The following is a 21,844-nucleotide window of genomic DNA, read 5'->3' as shown; positions in this document are numbered from 1 at the left end:
GCCAAAGTCAACCACAGCCTTGGACACACACAACTGCGATGAGGCACCAAGACAAAAAGGCTTTTTTCCGGAAGCACAAGTTTGACTGTACGGTCGTTCCACGAAAAGAGTGCATTTTATGTTCTTTTGATATTTTAAGTAGATATTGTGCATCAATATTTTAAATGCCAGCTATATTAAATGAAATGTCCTTTAATATATACCATATAATCACATTTGTAATATGAACAGAGGCTTGCTAAAGTGAAAAAGGGCCATGTTTCGCCATCATTGCAAAGCCCTAGTTATTTTGTTGCTTTGATAAAGTCATTTCTGAAGACTATCATTTATTTCATGTGATTGATTAGTGACTCTGTCCCTCATTTTAAGGTCAACCGTGTTACATAAACTGAACTCTCATTTTAATAAGGTGAAACTATTCCTTTACAACATATTAACCCAAAGAAACATCTAACAGTCAAATCAGAAGAGCTGGTTTGACCATTTTTGGCCATTTACTGATGTTTGTGGTGGATAAGTAAGCGGGTTGAGCATACCACGTTAACCCTGTTATCCATAAATAGACAGAGTAGAAATATTTTTGCAATTAAATTGCCACATTAAAAGCTTGTTGCACACAAGCTTCCATTCCTCCTGTCACGAGGGGATTTATGGCTGATTTAAGATGAAATCTCCAACCCTGTTATGGTCAATCTAGTTTTTTATGTATACTTAACAAACATGTGTTTTTCTGTTTGTAATGAAGCCCTTTGTGGGGAAAAACTCATTCTGATTGGCTGCTCCCCTGTCCAGTCATGTGAAATCCATAGATTAGGGCCCAATTCATTTATTTCAGTTTTTCCTTATATTTATACTGATTTTCCTTATATGAACTGAAGTTGTTGCATGTTGCATTTATAATTTTGTTCAGTATAGTTGAACATGTGTCCTTTAGGACAGAATGGTAAAATGAGGTCAACTCCTTTACCAAGTCACACTTCTCAAAGCACTGAATTGGTGGAACGACCCTGTAATCAAACATGTAATCCATCATATTAAAAGTTAGGTGTTAGTAAATGCTTCCAAAAAGCAATCAGATGGATAAAGTTAAAGGGGCCATACATTGCACTATAAGCAATCAATAAAAACATCTAGGAGTAGGACCTATAATAGGGTTTGCCTGTAACCTGGCCTGACAAATTAAGGCAAGCTGTGCTTTTTCATTACCTACACATCCGTTTTCATTTTTCCCCCAGTGAAACCAATTAAACAACGCTTCCTTAAATTAGTCATTGATTTTTTTTTTGCGAGTGACACTTTACACAAGGCAATAATAACTTTAAGGCAGTGTTACTTTTTCATTACTGACACTCCAGCTTTTTAAGACTAGGAATAAAAGACACCAACAATTGTCCAACATGAAAAAAATACTGCTTTAAATTAGACATTGATTTTTCTTTGTGTGTCACTTTTGGCTAAATGCTTTGCGGTAGAGTATCCCCACCAACCTGGAAATTGACAAGTTACTTTTCTCCATTGCCCTTCTCTACACCAACCCACACATGCTTGGTTGAACTGCTCTAATTGTGTTTAAGCTCGTCAGTAAATCTACTGAGTAATGTGGTTTTGAAACCTTACAGAATATTTGTGTTTAAATGCAACATGAGGTTTTGTGGTAAGATTGGCTGTGGAAATTACAACAAAAATTATATTTTCTATTTCAATAGTTGCCATAGATAGCTCACCAAGATCCCATACTTCTATTATCTTTACAAATGTTTACTTGTTAAGACTTAAATAAATCAGGAAATATTGTATTCATGGTAAAAAAAAATATATATATATTTTCATGGGTGACAATCACGCATATACCAGTTTTTCACCACTATTTTATTACAGAATTATTGGCTATTGCTAATCCCATCCCAACCTGTTAACTTTTTACAGAACTTCATCATGGTGACTTCATTTTTTTCATTTTTGATGAATATAAAACAAAACATGTGAATAAACAAAACAATTAAACATAGAACGCAGAATTGCAGACGCCATTATTGTTAGACTATAAAATGACGGTTACAATTAGAAGCAGCAACCGATGTGCATTTACCTGATAACACATGGAAACCCTATTTCATTTATAACATGGATCTTTATAATACTATAAAATTCCAAATATTTCTGATACCTTTTTATTAAAATGCAACTCCTGTATGCAACATTTACATAAATTGTCTACAAAAAAAAGGAAAAAGTTAGATATCATTTAATTTAGCATGTTTTTCTCTTCTTTGTACGGTATGCATTCCTCACATTACCTTTGATTTTAAAAGGGGGAAAGCAACATTGTGTAATGGGATTTAAAAGGAACATTTGTTTTGTACATTTCCCACATTGTGGCCTTGAAATATCGGATGACTAGCGTTATGGCTGAACTGCTACACATCATTAACATAAAAACCATTTGCGTCATATAATGTAGGACAACTCAGAATTAAATGTTTGTTCTAAATATGTAATTCATTAAGTCGACTGCTGGTGTGATATACATAAAAATACAAAGACTAAATAAAAGGTACAGTCTCCGCTTCATTTGTCTTTTAAATACAGGTCATTTGCATTACATATAATAAAGTATGTTTAGGGTGTATTTGATTGCATCTGACCGTTTCGTGTCGAATTCCTACAGGTCTACAGAGTCAATGTAGTTTTGAAAAGGAACCCAAAACTCAGTCATATCATGATGCACTGTTGGGCAGTCAGTATTGGCAAAGGGGCACGTTTAAAACTGGCAGCAAGGCAGCATCTAGATGTCAACTAAGATTGGTATAATTACATTACTGTTTCAAGTATATAATTATGTCACTTCACCATAAAAGTATCTTAAAAGCATGTCATTACAATACATTGCATTATTCACTTAAATGAGTAAGAAAGTACACATGATGGAGATGAAAGGGCAATTGAACAAAAAGAGGACAGAGAAATAATTGAGGATGTTTCCTGTAACTGTCGAAAAGATCAGGACGATTTTTTTCCCCTTCAAGCTCTGAGGATTCACCTGCCTAGACTGCAGGAATATGTCCATATGTGACTTTTGGCCTTTGAGTCCTGTTTCATACGAATACGGCATGCTCGGGGGGGGGGGGGGATCCCTCCTTTAAAATCAACATAAACATCTGAAACAACCCAATTACATAGCTATCCCCCGCAGGTTAACACACTGTCAGTCAAGTCATAAAGTGCACTCTCTATCCTGCAGTACGGCTTGGAGGTCAACAAACGTGAAGAAAAAAGGTGGAGTTTGTGGGCGAGGGTGAGTCGGGGTCCTCTGAATGACAGTCTCCCCCCTGTTCGTAGTGACTGTGAAGAACATTGCAGTTCGGCGTCTTGGGGCGTTAATAAACGTAGCCCTCGCTGTACGGGTGTGGCGGGTTGCAGTAGGGCCCCGCCTCCTGTACGTAGGCCATGTTCTCGTCAAAGTGTGACAGCGGCACTGTGTCCTCCTCGTTGATCTGCCGCTCCATGTCCGTCTTCAGCACGGGCCGCTGATTGTCAGGGAAGGCCATGGAGAACAGAGCCTCGGGGTCGCACACAAATTTGTACACGTATCTCTCCCCTGCCACCTGGAGATAAGATAAGATGAGATTAACTTTATTGTCCCCAAAGGGACATTTGTCAGAGCACATGGTTGACTATGGAGAAGAAGGTATTACAGCTAATCACACGCAGAACCATCGTCATATGTCTCTTGTCAGGGTGCAGCCTTAGGCCTCTTTTACCTTCTGCATAATGCCTTTTTCGTAGTAATAGCGTAACGATCGGCTGAGTTTGTCGTAGTTCATAGCTGGTCGATTCTTCTGGATTCCCCATCGACGTGCAACCTTTGTTTCACACATCCACGAACAGACAGACACACATAAACAAAGGGGAAATGGCCGCGGTGAAATTAATAGAACCAGAATGTCATAGAAAGATCACGTTCATTATGTTTGGTTGAGGATTAGTGGCGTCAGCCTTGTAACATATTCCTTGTGCATAATAAGAGGTAAGAACATAACACACCCCGTTACACAACTTCCCGGTAAGAATGGAATGACGTTGTCTAAATGTCAAAGCTTACTAATCCATATTTCCTAATAACAGCAATTAGAGTGGAACCAGACTCCACACCCCTTGACAGGGATGTGTTCATTAGGAACTTGTCACCCACCCAGTGGAGCAGGCAGCAGATGTTACAGCACCTGTCTACCAGACCACACAACCTCCCATCCTCCATTCTAAAGCACTACTCCCACTGTCTCTGTATACCACTCTCTCCCTGTCACTCTCTCTCTCCCAGTCTCTCTCTCTCGCTCTCTCCCAGTCTCTCTCTCTCTCTCTCTCCCAGTCTCTCGCTCTCTCTCTCTCCCAGTCTCTCGCTCTCTTTCTCCCAGTCTCTCTCTCTCTCTCCCAGTCTCTCGCTCTCTCTCCCAGTCTCTCGCTCTCTCTCTCTCCCAGTCTCTCTCTCTCTCCCAGTCTGTCTCTCTCTCCCAGTCTGTCTCTCTCTCTCTCTCTCTGTCCCAGTCTCTCTCTCTCTCTCTCTCTCTCTCTCTCTCTGTCCCAGTCTCTCTCTCTCTCTCTCTCTCTCTCTGTCCCAGTCTCTCTCTCTCTCTCTCTCTCTCTGTCCCAGTCTCCCTCTCTCTCTCTCTCTGTCCCAGTCTCTCTCTCTCTCTCTCCCCCCGTCTCTCTCTCGCTCTCTCTCTCCCCCCGTCTCTCTCTCTCTCTCTCCCCCGTCTCTCTCTCTCCCCCGTCTCTCTCTCTCTCTCTCCCCCGTCTCTCTCTCTCTCTCTCTCCCCCGTCTCTCTCTCTCTCTCTCTCTCCCCCAGTCTCTCTCTCTCTCTCTCCCCATCTCTCTCTCTCTCTCTCTCCCGTCTCTCTCTCTCTCCCCCCGTCTCTCTCTCTCTCTCCCCCGTCTCTCTCTCTCTCTCTCCCCCGTCTCTCTCTCCCCCCGTCTCTCTCTCTCTCCCCCTCTCTCTCGCCCCCTCTCTCTCTCCCCGTCTCTCTCTTCCCGTCTCTCTCTCTCCCCGTCTCTCTCTCTCTCCCCGTCTCTCTCTCTCTCTCCCCGTGTCCCTCTCTCTCCCCGTGTCCCTCTCTCTCCCGTGTCCCTCTCTCTCCCCGTGTCCCTCTCTCTCCCCGTGTCCCCCTCTCTCCCCGTGTCCCTCTCTCTCCCCCTGTCCCTCTCTCTCCCCGTGTCCCTCTCTCTCCCCGTGTCCCTCTCTCTCCCCGTGTCCCTCTCTCTCCCCGTGTCCCTCTCTCTCCCCGTGTCCCTCTCTCTCCCTGTGTCCCTCTCTCTCCCCCCGTCTCTCTCTCTCCCCGTGTCCCTCTCTCTCCCTGTGTCCCTCTCTCTCCCTGTGTCCCTCTCTCTCTTTCATGTCCTCATGCTCATTCATGTGTTACACCTGCCCGGGCCAAAGCCAAAATTTACGGCCACCCAAAGCCCAAAGTTAGCGCATTTGGTCACCTGATGGTATGAATGGCCGCCCTGTTCGCTGCAGCTGGCTGGTCGCACTGAGTTGGGCCATGTGGGCCGATGCCAAGTTACACACCCCCCCAACACACAGATACACATACACATACACACACACTCCACTAACCATTACCCAACCAACACACCGGACACTGACACTGACTGTGCCTCTCTGTCTGCGATGTGAGCGCACAAACCCAGACCTGTTCCATTTCAAAGGGCCGAACCGTCAACACCGTTTATATTTTTAGGAACAGGTTCATTGAAATATTTAGTAGGCCACTCTCCGGTTGACAGTGTGTTTGATTTGATCAGATTACATACTTTTAGCACGTGGTGAGGCAATAAAAAAAGAACGTTAGTACGGCACATTGCCTTGTTCAAAACGTTTCCTAACACATTATTCTGACCGTTTGAAGAGCAGATTTCACCTCAAACTCACTTCAATGATCAGAATAATCTGGTCACTGTTGCTCGAATGGACGAAGATACTCGATGTGGAATATGATGAGACAGGCATGCTCTCACCTCCTCAGGCTCGATGAGTTTGAACTCCATACCCCGGCCAGTCCAGGCGATAAAGTGAGAGTTGGACGGGTCGTCCAGGAGAGCCACCAGGAACTGCCAGAGCTGCAGTGAGCCTCGGCGCTGGTAGGTTGGACCTTCACGGTACAGACCTGACTCCTGCTTTATGTCACCTAGAGGGGGGATGGAGGAAGGAGGGGGATGGAGGGACAGTTGGGATGGTGGGAGGAGGTTGTCATTTCACATGTTTCAATGGCTTAAAATGTCTTTGATTGAAATTACAAGTGAAAGCAGCAGTGTATGTGTCAACTCTTGGACGTCTCACCTTCAACCTTTTCGGGGACCACGCAGGTGTCGTCGTAGAAATGTCTCGCGACTTTATCGAACATGCAGCCTGAGAGACGAGACAGTGTTGAGAAATCGCATTAGGAAAACGGCAACTTGGACGGGATGAAAAACCCAACCAACATGCATGTCTCCAAGTGTCATCCCTCACCTTCAGTCCTGCTGCTGTGAGCCAGATAGCCGTCTTGCCTCAGGTAGACAGAATGGCAGCTAGGCACTTCTGCTGGAGACAGGGGAGAATGGGTGTTAGAAGCCCTTAAGGGAGCATTAGGACAGTATCAGATATCTGAGAGCAGTCAGTTACTGCTCACTCACTGCCCCTGATAAAACAACATGTCTTCTAGCATCACACTAGAGCTCAGTCAACACCAAGCATACAATATGAAACTGGTACTGAACGGTGTAGTGTCTTAGTCTTGGCTAAGCTCAAGATAACCTATTAGCAGCGTTGGAGTAAATGTAGCATAACATGCCGGCCATGTTTTCTGCCTGTTCTGTTTCTTCAGCAGTGAAGGATGATGGCTGTGATGACTTTGTTTCACTGCCGACAACTTCACGGGTACTATTTACAACAGTATAATATTATACTGTATATGTCTGGCCCTCCTACCACATTACAGCTGCTGGTTACAATCAAACAGTTACAAAGTGAATGGTCAATAAAATGACTAATCCTGTTAATTTAATTCATCAAAGTAATGGGCTTGTAGAGGAAATTACTGCTAATGAAATTACCAGGCTCCCCTCCCATCCTCTCCACAGACCTGGTCTAGTAACCAAGCTGCAGAATGACAGCTAATAAATTCACCAAAATGGTCAATCTGGGAAACAAAACATGCTGGAAAAGGACTCCCCCTGTTCATCCATGCCAAAATGGAAACCTGTGTCAATGTTTGCAGGGTAATGTTCATTAGACACCAAACTGGAGACAACAGACTGAAATAAACTGTCCCGTATGGCTCAGCTGGTAGAGCATGGCGCTTGCAACACCAGGGTTGTGGGTTCCATTCCACGGGGGAACAGTATGAAAATGTATGCACTTACTACTTACTGTAAGATGCTCTGGATAAGAGAGTCTGCTGAATAACTCAAATGGAAATAGTGAGGACTACCCGGATCTAGAAACATTTGTTTTCTGTTGCAAATGTTTTCTGTCGCGCTCTCCTATGAACATGTTCCTGTTGAAAAGGGCTCATGTTACAGACAGAAGGCCAACTCAAAGGGAGCTCAGTGCTGTTGATATTGAAATCCTTCTCTGCAGTGGATGCCACATTCCACTCTGACTGGGCACACTATTACACCACTCCACAGTAATCTCTTCTTGGCTCTATCTTATGAATGAAGCCAGCAGTCCAGTGCAGGTTCATTCATTCATGCCCCGGCGTGGCCTCAGGCCTCTGGGACCCGGGGGGTTAGAACACTCCACCACCCCTTCTGCGGGGGCGGACTGTGACCAGGCACAAAGATTAGAGCACCACAGGAAATGGAGCCCGGCACAGACATCCAAACCAGAACCCCCTGCGCTAATAATGGGTTAATCCAATCAACAGGCCCATTCCTCAAATGACAACTATCTGGTCTGATTAAAAAAAGGGTGGTTTGATGCTGTGGTGGGTCCAAATGCTCAAGTATTTGGTTATATTATTGAGTGAAAAGAGTGTCCTTTGGTTGAATTTCTCATATTTCTCTAATGATGGACACTAAAATATAAATATACAGTAGGCTGCATTTTTCTATAGCTCTTACCCTAGTTATAGATTCAATGGTTGTAAAGATGGGGAGAGGTCCGGCCGTAATAAAGAGATGTTCTGCTTTTTTTGACACTCCACAAAGCATGTCCTACAGGCTGTATGTATTGATATGTAGGCTACGTGTGAAGTTTTTAAATGTGTGTAGTTCTGTCCTTGAGCGGTTCTTGTCTATTAACATTCTCTATTATCTCATGTGTCATGTTCTGTGTGGACCCCAGGAAGGAGCCACAGCTAATGGGGATCCTAACAAAACACCAGAATAAGAGAATGACACCACAATATTAAATACAAGATATTTTACTGTATCTCTACGACCACCCCCACCTCCCCCCAAAAAATAAGAAGACACCCATCACGCCCACTCACCTGAGTCATAGGTGAAATCCCTGGGCTCCTGTTTGATCATCATGGAGGAGGGGTACGTGGGGGGAATGGGCGCCCCGACCATGGCAGGGTGCTCAAACAAGGGGTCGGGGTACTCCTGCTTGAAGCCTTGTGGGGGGAACAGGATGTTGGGCTCAGACATCTGTCTGTGGTACATGGGCCTTCCGTCCCGAGACATCGACGGTGGGGAGGGGAACGAGTGGCAGGGCTCCGACAGCTGACGTCGAAATCTGACAAAGGCAAAAATATTACATTTTCACAAATGTTCATGATATCCGATTGAGACAGACGGACTGACATAAATACATGTTTATACCTAAAGCTTGACAATTTATACAACCCTTGTGTCTACTTAGAATGGTACATCTAGATTCTGGTAAAACTGTACTGAATGTACTAAAATTATCAAATAAACGTAAAATGTCGATAATGTTTTGTTAGTGCCAGTTTAAAGATGATGTAGTTGTAGCCTACAGTATACAGTAGCTGTGTAGTACAGTACCTGTGGTCCATGGAGTAGGCGCTGTCCGGGAGGGGCTGGGAGGGCTGGAGGTGGGGGTACGTCCTGTCTGGTTTGGGGGTCGGGACTGTCGTGGGGGAGCCATGATGAAGGGGGGACACGGGGGTGCTGCAGGGGGGCGTCGCTGGGCTGGAGGGCTTCATGCCTGTGGGGTGTTTGTGCTGCTGGTAGGCACTGAGAGACATACGGCGTGGAGGGATCAGTCTGATGTTGTTTTTACATTATATCCAAGCATGCCATTTGACAGAAGCCATTGTAGTGTGGCCTAGTATTTGAACGCAATCCTTTTTCATATCCAATCGTCTTTTATGTTATAGTTATTGTCAAAATGACACACAAAATTTTGAATTTGAATTTTTACACCTTTTCCTTCTTTAAGAAAATATATATTTTAGCATATATGTTTAGGGTTTCAAATACTTCTGTGTCGCCTCTTCTAGAATACTTCTTCAAGATGACCCTTGACGTACATGGTACTGTAATATCGTAAGCATATATCACAATGCCATATATCACAAGTCAAATCAATTCAAGATTTGACGTAACTAGCCGACTCTTGTGCCATGGGCATATTGGTTCATTTGAAAAAGCAGTTCATTGAATTGAATTTGCACCTTAGGTAGACAGTATAATATCCTAGATCTATTCCAAGTCAAGTGCATCCAACTTGAAACATTTAGCACAGCACCTGGCCTTTTGTTTCATAGGGAATGACTGCAATTAAGTAATACAACATTGAAAACAGGGTGGGAAGCCAGAAGTACTGTAGTTTATCAAGCAATCATAATGAAGCAGTCATTATCCATCCAACAGTGTGGAAATATATTGGACAGCCTGTGGAGATGAAAAAAAGATTGCACATAGTGTGTTTAATGTTTATTTTTAATCAAACCACATTTACCTGCAGAATCCTTGTGAGATGTCTCTACAGGTCAAATAAATACTACTTCAATATCCCACGGGATATTTTCCAAACCACCAAAACCTAGGATGTTCATTTTTTGGGTGTTAAGTCTATTTCTTTGTATGCAATCTGGCTCTGTTGGTTCCAGATAGGGGAAAGTGACTGGTGCTGTGGCTTACCTACCTGATGTTGTACAGGCACTTCTCCCCATAGTGGAGCTTGAAGGGCCGCTCCTGGCCACAGGTGGAGCCCAGCTCGGAGCAGGGGCTGTGGGGCTCCTTCTTGATCTTCAGCTGCAGTCCGTGGAATGCCACTACGACATGTATGTGTGAAAGGGTGGGGGTGGAGAGGAGACAGGTGGAAAGGTACATTAGATTGGTGATGTTGAAACATTTATTCAGTAAGTAATTCATTATTTATCAGTACTCTATATGTCCAAATGTACAATAGTCATATCACCATGGAAAGTAAACCTATTTTGAAGGCCCTTCCACCACATATAAAATCCTTACTCAACACTTGGGTAATAGGTGTACATAAAAGCATATCCAGTACTTCATCCTACTCCACTGCTATCCCTAAGGACAGGGCCGGGAATATCTATGCAGACTATTTCTAATTCTAAGTCCAGAATCCCAGTCTTCATCACTCACTTGTAACTCACTCTCTTCTTTCCTGAAATATGACAATCTCAAAGCAGGGCTAGACACCACTAAATCCATATCACGTTTCAGCTAACTGCCAATACTGTCCAGACAACACTAACAAGGCCCATTGATCTGAGCCCACTCTCTGTACCTATGCTCAGTTTCCCACAGTGGCCTGTGCATTTAAGAAGCTGTTAAGAGCCAAATCAGTCCTGATCAACGTCCCATCATCTTGAGTCATGATCAACACTAATTAAATTGGCCATGCTGATGAAAACCCAGTCAGTCAGGATCAAGTCAGTCCTGGGTACCTGGAGAGCTACCGTGCCATCGCTAATAAACACACAGGCTATGTACACGGGGTTGTACCAGGAACATCCACAACTACTGAGGAGAGTATACACCCAAAGTGCTTTACTTATGCAGAGAATAGGGCACAATCATTTCCTCGTTACAGTTGACAGGAAGAGGTTGGTCAATTTTCATGTTAAATTCCGCTTCAGACACACTGCGACGTCAAAACAAAGTTGATAGCGATCATGAAGGGAAGTGAAAATCAATCCAAAAAAAAAAAGACTAAAATTGCTTGTCTTTTCACAAGTTATTTAGAGCTACAACCATGCTCAAATGTCTACATGGGTGATTGCCAGCCCAGTGTATATTTTTCTTGAATGGGCCTTGTAAAACAAGTCCATTCCGGGGCTGATGACTGAGGAACTAGTTTACGGGTTGAGGAGCTGAGAGAAGCGGATGTTTTGAGTTTCTCACTGCTGAATGACAGCTTGGCCTGTGTGACAGTGTCACAGTCTCTCTGTGTGGAGGAGTCAATCTGTCAACACCCCATCTGACGCCTGGGTCCCAGGGGAATGATGCACGGGGCACGTTGTGGTAAAGCACAGGGGATGTTCACAGGTCTCGCTGGCCTCGGTGGGGCGCGACCTTTACGGGTCATCGATCGGAGGTCAAAGTGGTACTTCCTGAGGGGAGACCTTTGACGAGGTCGAACAGCGTCACAGGAGTCGCAGACACAGAGGCTGCAGCCTTATCTGGCTAATTAAAGGCTTATGGCAAGAGGGACAATAAGTAACAGAGACTTTTTGTTTACTGTTTTGTGATGTACATGTATTTATCAATGGACATACACTGAATAAAAATATAAACGCAGCATGTAAAGTGTTAGCCCCATGTTTCATGAGCTGAAATAAAAAAATCCCAGAAATGTTGCACAAAAAGCTTATTTCTCTCAAATTCTGTTTACATCCCTGTTGGTGACAACTTCTCCTTTACCAAGATAATCCATCCACCTGGCAGGTGTGGCATATCAAGAAGCTGATTAAACAGCATGATTATTACATAAGTACACCTTGTGCTGGAGACAATAAAAGGCCACTTTAAAATGTGTAGTTTTGTCACACAACCAAATGTTTCAGATGTCTCAATTTTTGAGAGAGCATGCTGACTGCAGGAATGTCCACCAGAGCTGTTACCAGAGAATGTAATGTTTCTTTCTCTACCGTAAGCTGCTTCCAACGTCGTTTTAGAGAATTTGGCAGTACATCGAAACGGCCTCATAACCGCAGACCACATGTAACCACGCCAGCCCAGGACCTCCAAATCTGGCTTCTTCACCTGTGGGATCGTTTGAGGGGGCTGGGGGTGCTGAGGAGTATTTATGTCTTTAATAAAGCCCTTTTGTGGGGAAAAACTAATTTTTATTGGCTGGGCCTGGCTCCTCAGTGGGTGGGCCTGGTTGCCAAGTGGGGCCTATGCCCTCCAAGGCCGACCCATGGCTGCACCCCTGCCCAGTTATGTGAAATCCATAGATTTAGGGTCTAATGAATTGATTTAAATTGACTGATTTCCTTATTTGAACTGTAACTCAGTAAAATCTTTGAAATTGTTACATGTTGCGTTTATATTTTTGTTCACTATAATTATGTTTAATGAAATTATGTTTTTGTTATACAACACAGTAAGTTAATATGCAAATGAACTGAATGAACTACAATGTTAAGAACAGCTCATGCGCTCTTAGAGAGGCACCTAAAATAGAGATGGAAATGTCACAATAGATTTATCAGTGGGGTGCCAAATGTACACCAATCAATATGGAAGACATCACCTGTAACGAGAACAGATAAACCTTTTTAGAATGTCAGGTCCATAAATGTTAAATTGCTGTGATTATCTACAGATTGATTTATCTAAATTACTGTGTTTCATAAGAACAAGCATTTACGACAGTTAATTACATCATTTTGAATGCATTTCATTTGAATTTTTCAAATATTCTGTCAATTTCTTTGGCTGGTTTTCTGTACAAAATGAACATGCGTTATGCTTGCCCACATTATTAGCATTTCAATAACAAATTACTATTGTTTGTTTGGCCCTATTCCCTATTTAGAAACCAAAGCATACATTTGGTTCAAAACAACATTTTGATCATTGATTTTTATAAATACAGATTTGAGTCTATTTGCCTTTTGTCTCTGACTTTAAACTTTGCAGTGCACAAAGTGCACACAATCTCTTTCACTGATTATTTTGGTTCCCTTATTTAAATCATATTTGAAATTACCTCCCAACCAGCTATGCCGTTCACAGTGAATTTTCTCAATACAGCCACTATATTAAATAAATAAATATATAAATGTAATTTTGGTGCCAATCATTCCAAATGACCACAAAACGCCCTTGAGGGCAACAGTTGTGTGTGTTGGGTTACAAACTGTGTATTTTGGCATTTACAGTGAAGTCTACTTTTGGCAGATATTTCTCCAGTCCATTCATAAAATAGCAACGGGGGGGGGGGATCCATTTTCACAAACTAAGTGCTTGCCATTACTGTTAATGTTAGTAGCTTATCTGCTGATTATGTGGTCTCATTTTACACCACCTACAGTACTTCTTCATACCCTGCTAAGTTATGCTAATGAGAGCATGGAAACCACTAACATTGAAGGTATTAGACAAAGAAAATGTCTCCTCCATGTGCAAAGCCTTAAGTTTCAGTGTCTGGAAGTTTCCCATCAAATTTGATGTTAACTATGGTTGATGGACATGGAAAAATTGTCCACAAGTGAGGTGATAAAGTGAGGACATTAATGCTTCTCTATGAAGCGCAAAAAAAATATATGTCAAAAATATCAGCTTATATCAACAGTGTTCTCAAAGTCTATTGCCACGTTTCCACCTGTTCTCAATGTATATTTCTTCATACTGTAAGACTGAATGGACTGCACATGTCTTTCACCTCGTTTTACCTCTATTGACCTCTAAACAATCCCACCATCCTCTCTCACTCTCTCCTTGGTGAAACCCATATTGGAGTGATGCAGGCTGGGACGCCTGCTCGAGAGCTCAACCACGGTGCCCTCGCCCTCCCACCATCTGTTTGTGCCTCTCCAGTCTGCTTCGGCATGCCAACAGGACGTTTCCTATGGTCGGCAGTCTCCTACTACAATGGACACGGTGGGCCCTGGATGGCTTTGAAGGACATGGGGACCTCAAGACTTTATGGATGTTACTGTGCAACCATTTTGGATCCTATAGTGGATATGTACCATACTGTGAGTCTATGGAGCTCAGAGAAACTGGTAGGAGGTTCCTCAAAGCCAAACAGTTCCTTGAGACAAATGTAGAAATAAAAGTATTGAAATGAATAAAAATATTCTGAGGTGAATATCTAACACGTGAGCGATAAAGGGGGGTAATGGTCATTACAGACACAGTTTCCTGCTTTCTCACTGCTGCACAGGCCTTTTGGCTCATCTAAAAGACATGTGCTAGCACTGGATCCCACTGAGCTCCACTCACTCCACTTCTGTCTCCACGTTGGCTGACTTCCTTCATAACCCCACTGTGCCAACAACAGCCTCGTCTCCACTCACTTTAAATGCTCATTGTACTGTGCCACCAAGTGCATTATAATGTATAGCGCATTTATGTCAAGATATATTGGATTTCTTCCAGTATAACCACCACAACACATTCCGACAGTGACAGAGGATAAAATACTGGAGTTTGAGATTATTATATAATTTATATAAATAAAACACTATTTGATTATTATCCCTCATTGCAAACGACTCAAAATATTTGGATGTTTTCCTACATAAATAAACTCCAGTGCTATAATATCATAGCTACCTATTCTACCCCCTCTCTTCTGCCCCTGTCAGCCAACCCGCAAGACTAGCTCTCTGGAGAGCACATGTGAGAGTGAAGGTGGGGATACTGAGAGACATGGAAAAACACACACACAAGTGCAAACACACACATCCACACACACACACCCACACCCACACACAGACTCACACATACATATACAAATACAATAACATTGTGGCATCATATACTCACAGTTTTCAGTCTGGAAGTCTGGGACAAACTGCTCGTCATTGTCGGGAACTTGAGCTAGAGAAAGAAGCAGAGAGGAGAGGAAAAGCAGATTTTCATGCCGCTGGACAACACCAGACTCATGATATCCAGTCTAACCATCGCAATCCTTTCCTTTGGCGAAAAGCCCCTAAAGACATAACAAATCCCTTTATGGACATTTATCTATTCATGAACAAAGCAATGTAACCGCAGAATCCTCCCAATGTTTATCCAAGGTATAACGCACCGATGGATAAACAGAGTAGCTAAAAGTTCAAATAACAGTCTCTAGGGAGAAAGAATGTATTGTTTTTCCCCTCTTTCTCTTGATTACACATGTCCTGAGGTTGTCTAGTCCGTTTTTTGATGATGCTGTAGCTTCAGGAGTTTGCGATCTCCACGCCGATAGCAATAACACCCATTGTTAACAGTAGCTAATTGGGTTCTTCCCCACTACTGAATCCACCTGTACCTGCCAAGTCAGCTCTGCTCCAATCCAGAGTGTTTCACCTATCATTCACACTCCTGTGCTTTCGGCTAATGCTAAGACAATGAAGGTTCGGCACAGGGTCCAATTAGGCATGTACATATTTATATCACACATATTTGTACTTTTTAGGTCCCTGAAGTTTGACGGGTTTGGAGAATTGTGGCAAACGGCAATATTAGAAATGTAAATGTGTCATTAACACGTCTATTTTTATGCACAAAGAGGTGGATTCTCATTATCACTGAATCAGTATCATGTCGAGGCAGGTCTGTGTCACATGATCAAGTTGTTCTGTATTTTCCCTTTCAAAAGGATCTGTTCACTTTTCAAAACGAGAGAAAACAAACAAATCCAAGAAAATAGAAAAAGAAAAACTCATATTTTCTCACAATATAAGTTGTGTAACAACAAGTGAAAAACTATTAGGTCAAGCCTTGTGTGAGCTAATGTTCACCGTAAAACAATTGTCAATAAAGTACACTGTTCTGATACACACATGGAAAGATGAATTGTATTGTGTGGTGCAATACTGTATAGTGATAAAGATCAACAGAACAGCAACTGAAGTATAATTGTAAAACCCTGTGCACCTGCTGACTTCAACTCTTTGTGCCAGCCAAGCCCCCTCTTGTAGAGGGTGTGTGGTATGCACTGTGATTTCTGCATCAATATGGCCATTGTAAGAACGTGAACCGTTTCATACAAAGCACCTTTTAGTGCTAAATAATGTCACACCTTTTGCCACTATAAATAATTACAGACCAGAACTTTCTCTCAATTCAAAATACTGGCTCCACCACAAGACCATGACTGGCAAACATTCACCCAGTGCAAGCCGGACCACTCAAAGAAAAAACGACAACGTCTCGACCACAACCGTGTACAACTTATATCTGCCTCAAGTTTGCGAGGACTGTGTAACACACGCGCACTGCAGACATCACAAAGTCGCAAGGTTCAAAGCGAGAGGGGAAGAAGGATGGCAATGGACAGGCGGAAACGAAAGGAGAGCGGGACAAAGTGATGTTGCAGCCAGGAGCTGCAGCAGGATGTATGAGTCACTGGACCCAGTCTGTGAATGGGCCAGCTGATCCCTGCAACAATTCCTGGGGAGAGCACCAAAACTGGAACTCTGCCGCCATTCACAAAAAGAGAGAGAGAAAAGAGGAGAGAAAAGAAGAGATAAAAGAAAAACAGCAAAGCCCCATACACAGGCCCTGAGCAGTAGTGGCACATCCATTGTCTTTTCCTCAACCCGTTCTTTTCATCTCAGCCCTGTTGTTGGCGCGCGAGCAAGAATTGTTTGAAACCCAACACCATCATGGTCCCTGTACCTACAAGTGCGGTGTGTCTGATGGTGTTCGGTTTCAAACAAATCTAGCTAGCGTGCCAACAGGGCTGAGATGAAAAGAACGGGTTGAGGAAAAGCTTTACAGTCTCCTTTTAAAACGTTGAATTCAATAGGCCAGACTACGTCAACTATCCTTTTCACATTTGTGTCAACATTTTATTCCAAAAAATGACAGTATCCTAAAATTGTGGCAACCTCACCAAATAGATCTCAAAGTGAAATTGATACTTGAAGAACTCCCAAAAAGAGAGAGAAAAAAAAGCCTTGGCCAAAATGGCCAGGTTAAGAACCCTTCAACCTCTCGGTTTGTGATGTCAGAAATTCAGTCTGTCTCCCATAATTCCTCCTCTTATTTCCAATTACCTGAATGAATAAATCTTTGAAATAGGTAGCTAGGTATTCCTTTTTAATCTTAATGGACAGGAAGTAATTTATTAAATCTACTTCAATCTTGAAACGTATATCACATTGATCCATGACATGCAGAACTGTACTCCTTACAGTAATATCTATATCAGGAACCAAGGCCTTTTTCCCCACTTAAATACTAAAATATTAAAACGACATCTTACTCTTTTACAAGCCCTGCGGTATATACTTCATAATCTAACTGGCAGAGAGTAGCTGGTAAAGTATTCCAATATCTATTTCAAAGCATACTTTTCATTTTTAAAACCCCTAAATTACACTGCAAGCATTTTTAAATGTATTAAAGAATAGATGAATCTCATCAATGATTAAGTTGCCTATCCACCTGTGCAAAGCAGGGAGAAATATGTTTCTACCTCCGTGGAAAATGTAATAAGATAACCGAGAAGAAAAAAAGACCAGAAAAACATTACAGTTGATTGAGTATAATAAGAATGTATATTATTGGTTAACGATCTGCTGTATACTTTAGACCTTAACATTACGACTAGAATCATCTGCCAGTAGAGACTAAGGCCTACTGCATAAAGGAACAGGTTGTGTTGTTCAATACTAATGTAACAGTATAGCTGAAGAATTTACCATAAGTATACATTTTTCTCTTTCAATTTGAAATATCTGGTCTGAATATAAAACATCTAAAGTTCAATCTGTCATCAAACGTCGATTCCCCCTCAAAGCTTGAGAGACCAAAGGGCAAAAGTCCTGACACTGACATAGATTGAACCACAAAAGAGTGATGGCATTATTTATACCAAAAGTAGCCTAATTCTAATCCAAACAATATTTCTATGAAATAGTTAGCAGACACAAGATGTTGGCATGTTTTTGTCTTCCATAATGCAGTCCACATAAATCAATGATGTGTAGTGCATATAAGGAGAAAAATAAATATGCAGTGCATTGAGAAGGATGTCCCACATACAGAGATCAACGCTGTTATACTATGTGTAGAAAGGGAACTCATGGTACATTTACAATACGAGTTAAGTTGATGGGACCAAATTATACAGCACACAATGTCGTGGGCTTGTTTTGGTCCCTAAGCAAGAGGCAAGTACAAACTTCACGCATGCATACAATCATATCGACAAGGGAAATGATAATGATTAAAAAGTAATGTAGATGACTTTTATAGAAGCCACAAAGAACTCGCACGTTGAATCCACAACCTACTTCATATTTACACCACTATTTACTCAGAGTCTGAACCTTTGTGATTTCATGTTTTAAAACCCAATAACATAGATTGGACATACTGCATATTTTAATTTACAGGTCACTCTAAAGGTAATCAAAGCAATAGTAACATCCAAAATGTACCAACAAAAGTTAAAGAATAAAAAGCCAAGTTTTTCTATTAACGCAGACTGCAGCTTATTGGCAATCAATTGTAAGGAATAAACATTGCAAACTTTTCTTTGCATGGGTCATGCAAAGAAAAGCATTTTCAATATGTAAATGATATTCAAGAGAAGATCAAATGTAGATACAAGCAGCAGACTAACATGTTTACAAACTAAGACATGCACAAACACAGGCATCTCACGAAAATGGTACAGGCACAATGTGATCAATATTCTTTACTGACCAAAAATTCTGTGCTGCAAACAGGGTGGAAAGAAGACACCCGCGCTTAAATCCTGAAGCATCACGTCTGAGTTATACCACACAGAGCAAGTCTTGCCATTAGAGAAAAAAGTATTAAATAAACAAAACAAAAAAATGAACCCTCAACCAAAAAAAATCTCAGTTGCTGATCACAGACCAACTGATTTTTCTAAGTCAAAAGTAAATCCGTTCTTTTTCTTCCAAAGAGAAAAATAAAGAAACGGAAAAGACAACTGATACTACAGCTATGGAGGATGATCTTTAGAGAGATGCGCCGAGAGGAAAAGAAAGGGATTGAGTGAGGGAGTGTGAGAGAGAGAGAGAGAGAGAGAGAGAGAGAGAGAGAGAGAGAGAGAGAGTGAGATGGTAGACGACCGGTGGAGTTGGTGCCGGCTCGTGTGCGTTAGCTCTTGCCAAAAGCAGAAGAGACAGTGAGCAGCGGACAGCTTTCTCCTGGTAATTTGTGATGACACAGAGTAGAGCCTCCTCAGTCTCCCTCAAGACCACGCTCATCACAGTCTCTCATGTATGCATGACACACAAGGTGCCTCTTCCACAGAAGCTTTAATTGGACTGCACGTTAGTAGGAATGGAACTTGGGGACAATTTTTTTTGTCTACATCTCTACCTTTCCCTTTCATTCTCTCCAATTCTCTTACTCTGTCTTTTAAACTAAGTGAGCTTGTTGAGCTTCGACACTACAGTAAACGGGTAAACACTTACCTTCCGCCAGCCAGGTCTCTTGCAGTTGACTGAGGTCCTGGAAGAGTTCTAGGAGAATAAAACAATGGAGGACAATCATGGAGGGGAAGAAAAAACAGGACAAAAAAGCTTCAGAAACAATTCCCTCCACTATGACAGGCTGATAGGCTTAGAATGCCATTGGAGGCTTGGCTGGATGATTCAGAGGCACGTGTGTAACTAATAACAACTCAGTTTGGATCTGTAGCCACTGATAGACGCTACTCGCAATCTTCACAGGTGAAAGTGTTGTAATTGAGATTTTACTTAAGAGTGCAGGTGGCCACAAACCAATTGAATTTTGCTAAATGTTAAGAAGCCGTGAAATTAACCTTTTCGTCCCCTCTGCTCTACCTACCTTCAGTGTCCAGGGCCAGGTCAGAGTTAATGAATTTTATTTTTCTGTCATTTGCTGGTCTCTCGCTGTAAGACGTCTTCCCTTGTGGCCTCTAAAAGGGAGGAAAGAAATCAATGTTTCCCACTGGAGTGATTCTGTTGTGTACTAACACACTTACACAGATGACAGCTGAGAGGGCAATAGATGTCCATCAATCACACAGCTCACACACTTTTAAACTTGCCCCTGTCCCTTTTCTTTACCTATAACTACAGAGGAAATGCAACACTTTAGTGATTACTAGCAATAACGTTATTACAATATTTCTTAGAATATATAACATGTATTACAGAGTAATAGTTCAAATATTATGCTATCCTTATATACATCTGTACATGGAGGTGGCTGAGCGACCAACTGAGTGACCAGCTTGCAGGTTTTACAGCAACTTAATAACACAATAATGAATAACAATGTCATGATATCTAAGTGCTGTTTAATTTGTTATTTGGTCTTGGATTATACGTAAAAAAAAAAAAAAAACTTGTCTCTCACTCACATTGGATTTAATATAAGGCACTTGTTGGTCTTGAATCCCATCCATTCTGCAACGCTAATGCTCTACTTTAATTGATAAGCAATTAGCCAGAATTGTCCGCAGATGTGCCGTCCGACCCTATATCAAGATGGATTGGGGGAAGAATAAAATGAATGGACCGTCTAAACCTACCGAGGTAGTCGACCTGAAATAGTTTCATTCATAAAGGTACAAACACCTCCGCAGTAAACTTGCAGTACGATTATCCCACTACAAACCTAAATAATTGATATATTAGCTGCATAGCTCACAATGAGTTGTGTTTACTCACCTTTGTAAAGAGGTAGGCTATGCATAAGGTTGTTGACAAACGGTCCACTTCTAGCTATAGGCTGTGCCAAGGTTGGCGATACATTTTGAGAACAACCACCTAACGTGACCAAAAGCTCTATATAATATTCCAAGGGAAAGGTAAACACAAAATATAAAATAAAATAACAGGGACACTCACCTAATTAACATGCGCCGCATTCATTCACGGGTTTCTGCCTACATTTAGTAAGAAACAGAAGTCAGCGACGTGAAGCCCGCTGCTGAATCTGCCGGCTGAAGCTTGCGCACACTCTGCTCTAGTGTTGCTTTCGCGCGGCTTGCTTTGCCTCCTGGGGCCTCCGGTGGAAAAAGAAGGCTCTCCGTTTCCTATTGGTTGTCAATGTCTTTCACTGGATCCGATTTCCACCCTTCAATCAGGCACAGTTTTAATCATGTGTGTTTAACTTCTAAAGAGAACAACTTGTGAAGAGCAGTGTCACAACTGTGCGCATGTCTGTGTGTGTGTGTGTGTGTGTGTGTTTGCATGTCATGTTGGTTTAAACTTTTATCACTTTGCACAATGTTTCTCAAAAATTGGTCTCTTAAAAAGCCACTTATTATACTTTTACTTTATGCTACATTTGAAAGAAGGAAATCTCTTACCTGTGTACAGAACCTGTTTTGTTTGAGAGCACGTTTCTCAGAGCACGTTCTTGATCAAACACACACACACACAGTCACATACACTACAGTCGAATACACACACGGACACAGTCACATACACACCTTATGTTCTTCTATTTTCCCTAACTCTAAACCTTACTCCTAACTCTAAACCTAAACCCTTACCCTAACCCCAAACTTAAAATAGCCTTTGTCCTCATTTGGACATGGGAAATGACCCCACAATTATTTTTTTACTATCCTTGTGATTTTAGGTCCCCACAAGGATAGAATAACCGACACCCACACCCTAAATCTAATTCTAACCTTAACCATAAACCCCCTAGAAATAGCATTTGACCTTTTGAGGACTAACAAAATGTCCCCAGTTGGTCAAATTTTTGTCCCCACAAGTATAGTTAAAC

General features: G+C 42.1%; 1 protein-coding gene across 5 annotated transcripts; it reads right to left on the bottom strand.

Annotated features, from left to right (window-relative positions):
- Positions 1-1,850: 1,850 nt before the first annotated feature.
- On the bottom strand, positions 1,851-21,706 carry etv1 (ETS variant transcription factor 1). 5 transcript variants are annotated; one of them, XM_052489523.1, is made up of 15 exons: positions 21,420-21,706; positions 20,956-21,184; positions 20,776-20,874; positions 20,466-20,582; positions 19,928-20,018; positions 19,552-19,599; positions 14,930-14,983; positions 10,101-10,230; positions 8,996-9,187; positions 8,476-8,723; positions 6,510-6,581; positions 6,339-6,407; positions 6,017-6,186; positions 3,762-3,863; positions 1,851-3,605 (listed from the first exon to the last, which is right to left on the bottom strand). In XM_052489523.1, exons 4-15 carry the CDS (start codon positions 20,508-20,510, stop codon positions 3,378-3,380), a joined length of 1,449 nt encoding a protein of 482 aa, XP_052345483.1. In that variant the 5' UTR covers positions 20,511-20,582; positions 20,776-20,874; positions 20,956-21,184; positions 21,420-21,706; the 3' UTR covers positions 1,851-3,377. The 5 variants fall into 5 exon arrangements, with proteins under 5 accessions (XP_052345483.1, XP_052345482.1, XP_052345484.1 ...); XM_052489522.1 differs by lacking the exon at positions 20,776-20,874; XM_052489524.1 differs by lacking the exon at positions 20,776-20,874 and having other exon boundaries at positions 6,510-6,578; positions 21,420-21,704.
- Between the last annotated feature and the right edge of the window lie 138 nt (positions 21,707-21,844).

This window comes from Oncorhynchus keta, chromosome 31 (genome assembly GCF_023373465.1).
Source record: "Oncorhynchus keta strain PuntledgeMale-10-30-2019 chromosome 31, Oket_V2, whole genome shotgun sequence".
Classification (NCBI taxonomy): Eukaryota; Metazoa; Chordata; class Actinopteri; order Salmoniformes; family Salmonidae; genus Oncorhynchus; species Oncorhynchus keta.
The sequence above is the reverse complement of the archived record's forward strand: the minus strand, read 5'-3'. Positions and strand labels throughout refer to the sequence as shown.

Bases quoted from the DNA above. Each gene is read 5' to 3' on its own strand.
- etv1 (XM_052489523.1), bottom strand. From the start codon at position 20,510: ATGGATGGGATTCAAGACCAACAAGTGCCTTATATTAAATCCAAT. The intron at 9,188-10,100 runs GTAGGTAAGCCA...TATGTCTCTCAG, and splicing joins AAGTGCCTGTACAACATCAG to TGCCTACCAGCAGCACAAAC. The intron at 3,864-6,016 runs GTGAGAGCATGC...TGTGAAACAAAG, and splicing joins AACTCATCGAGCCTGAGGAG to GTTGCACGTCGATGGGGAAT.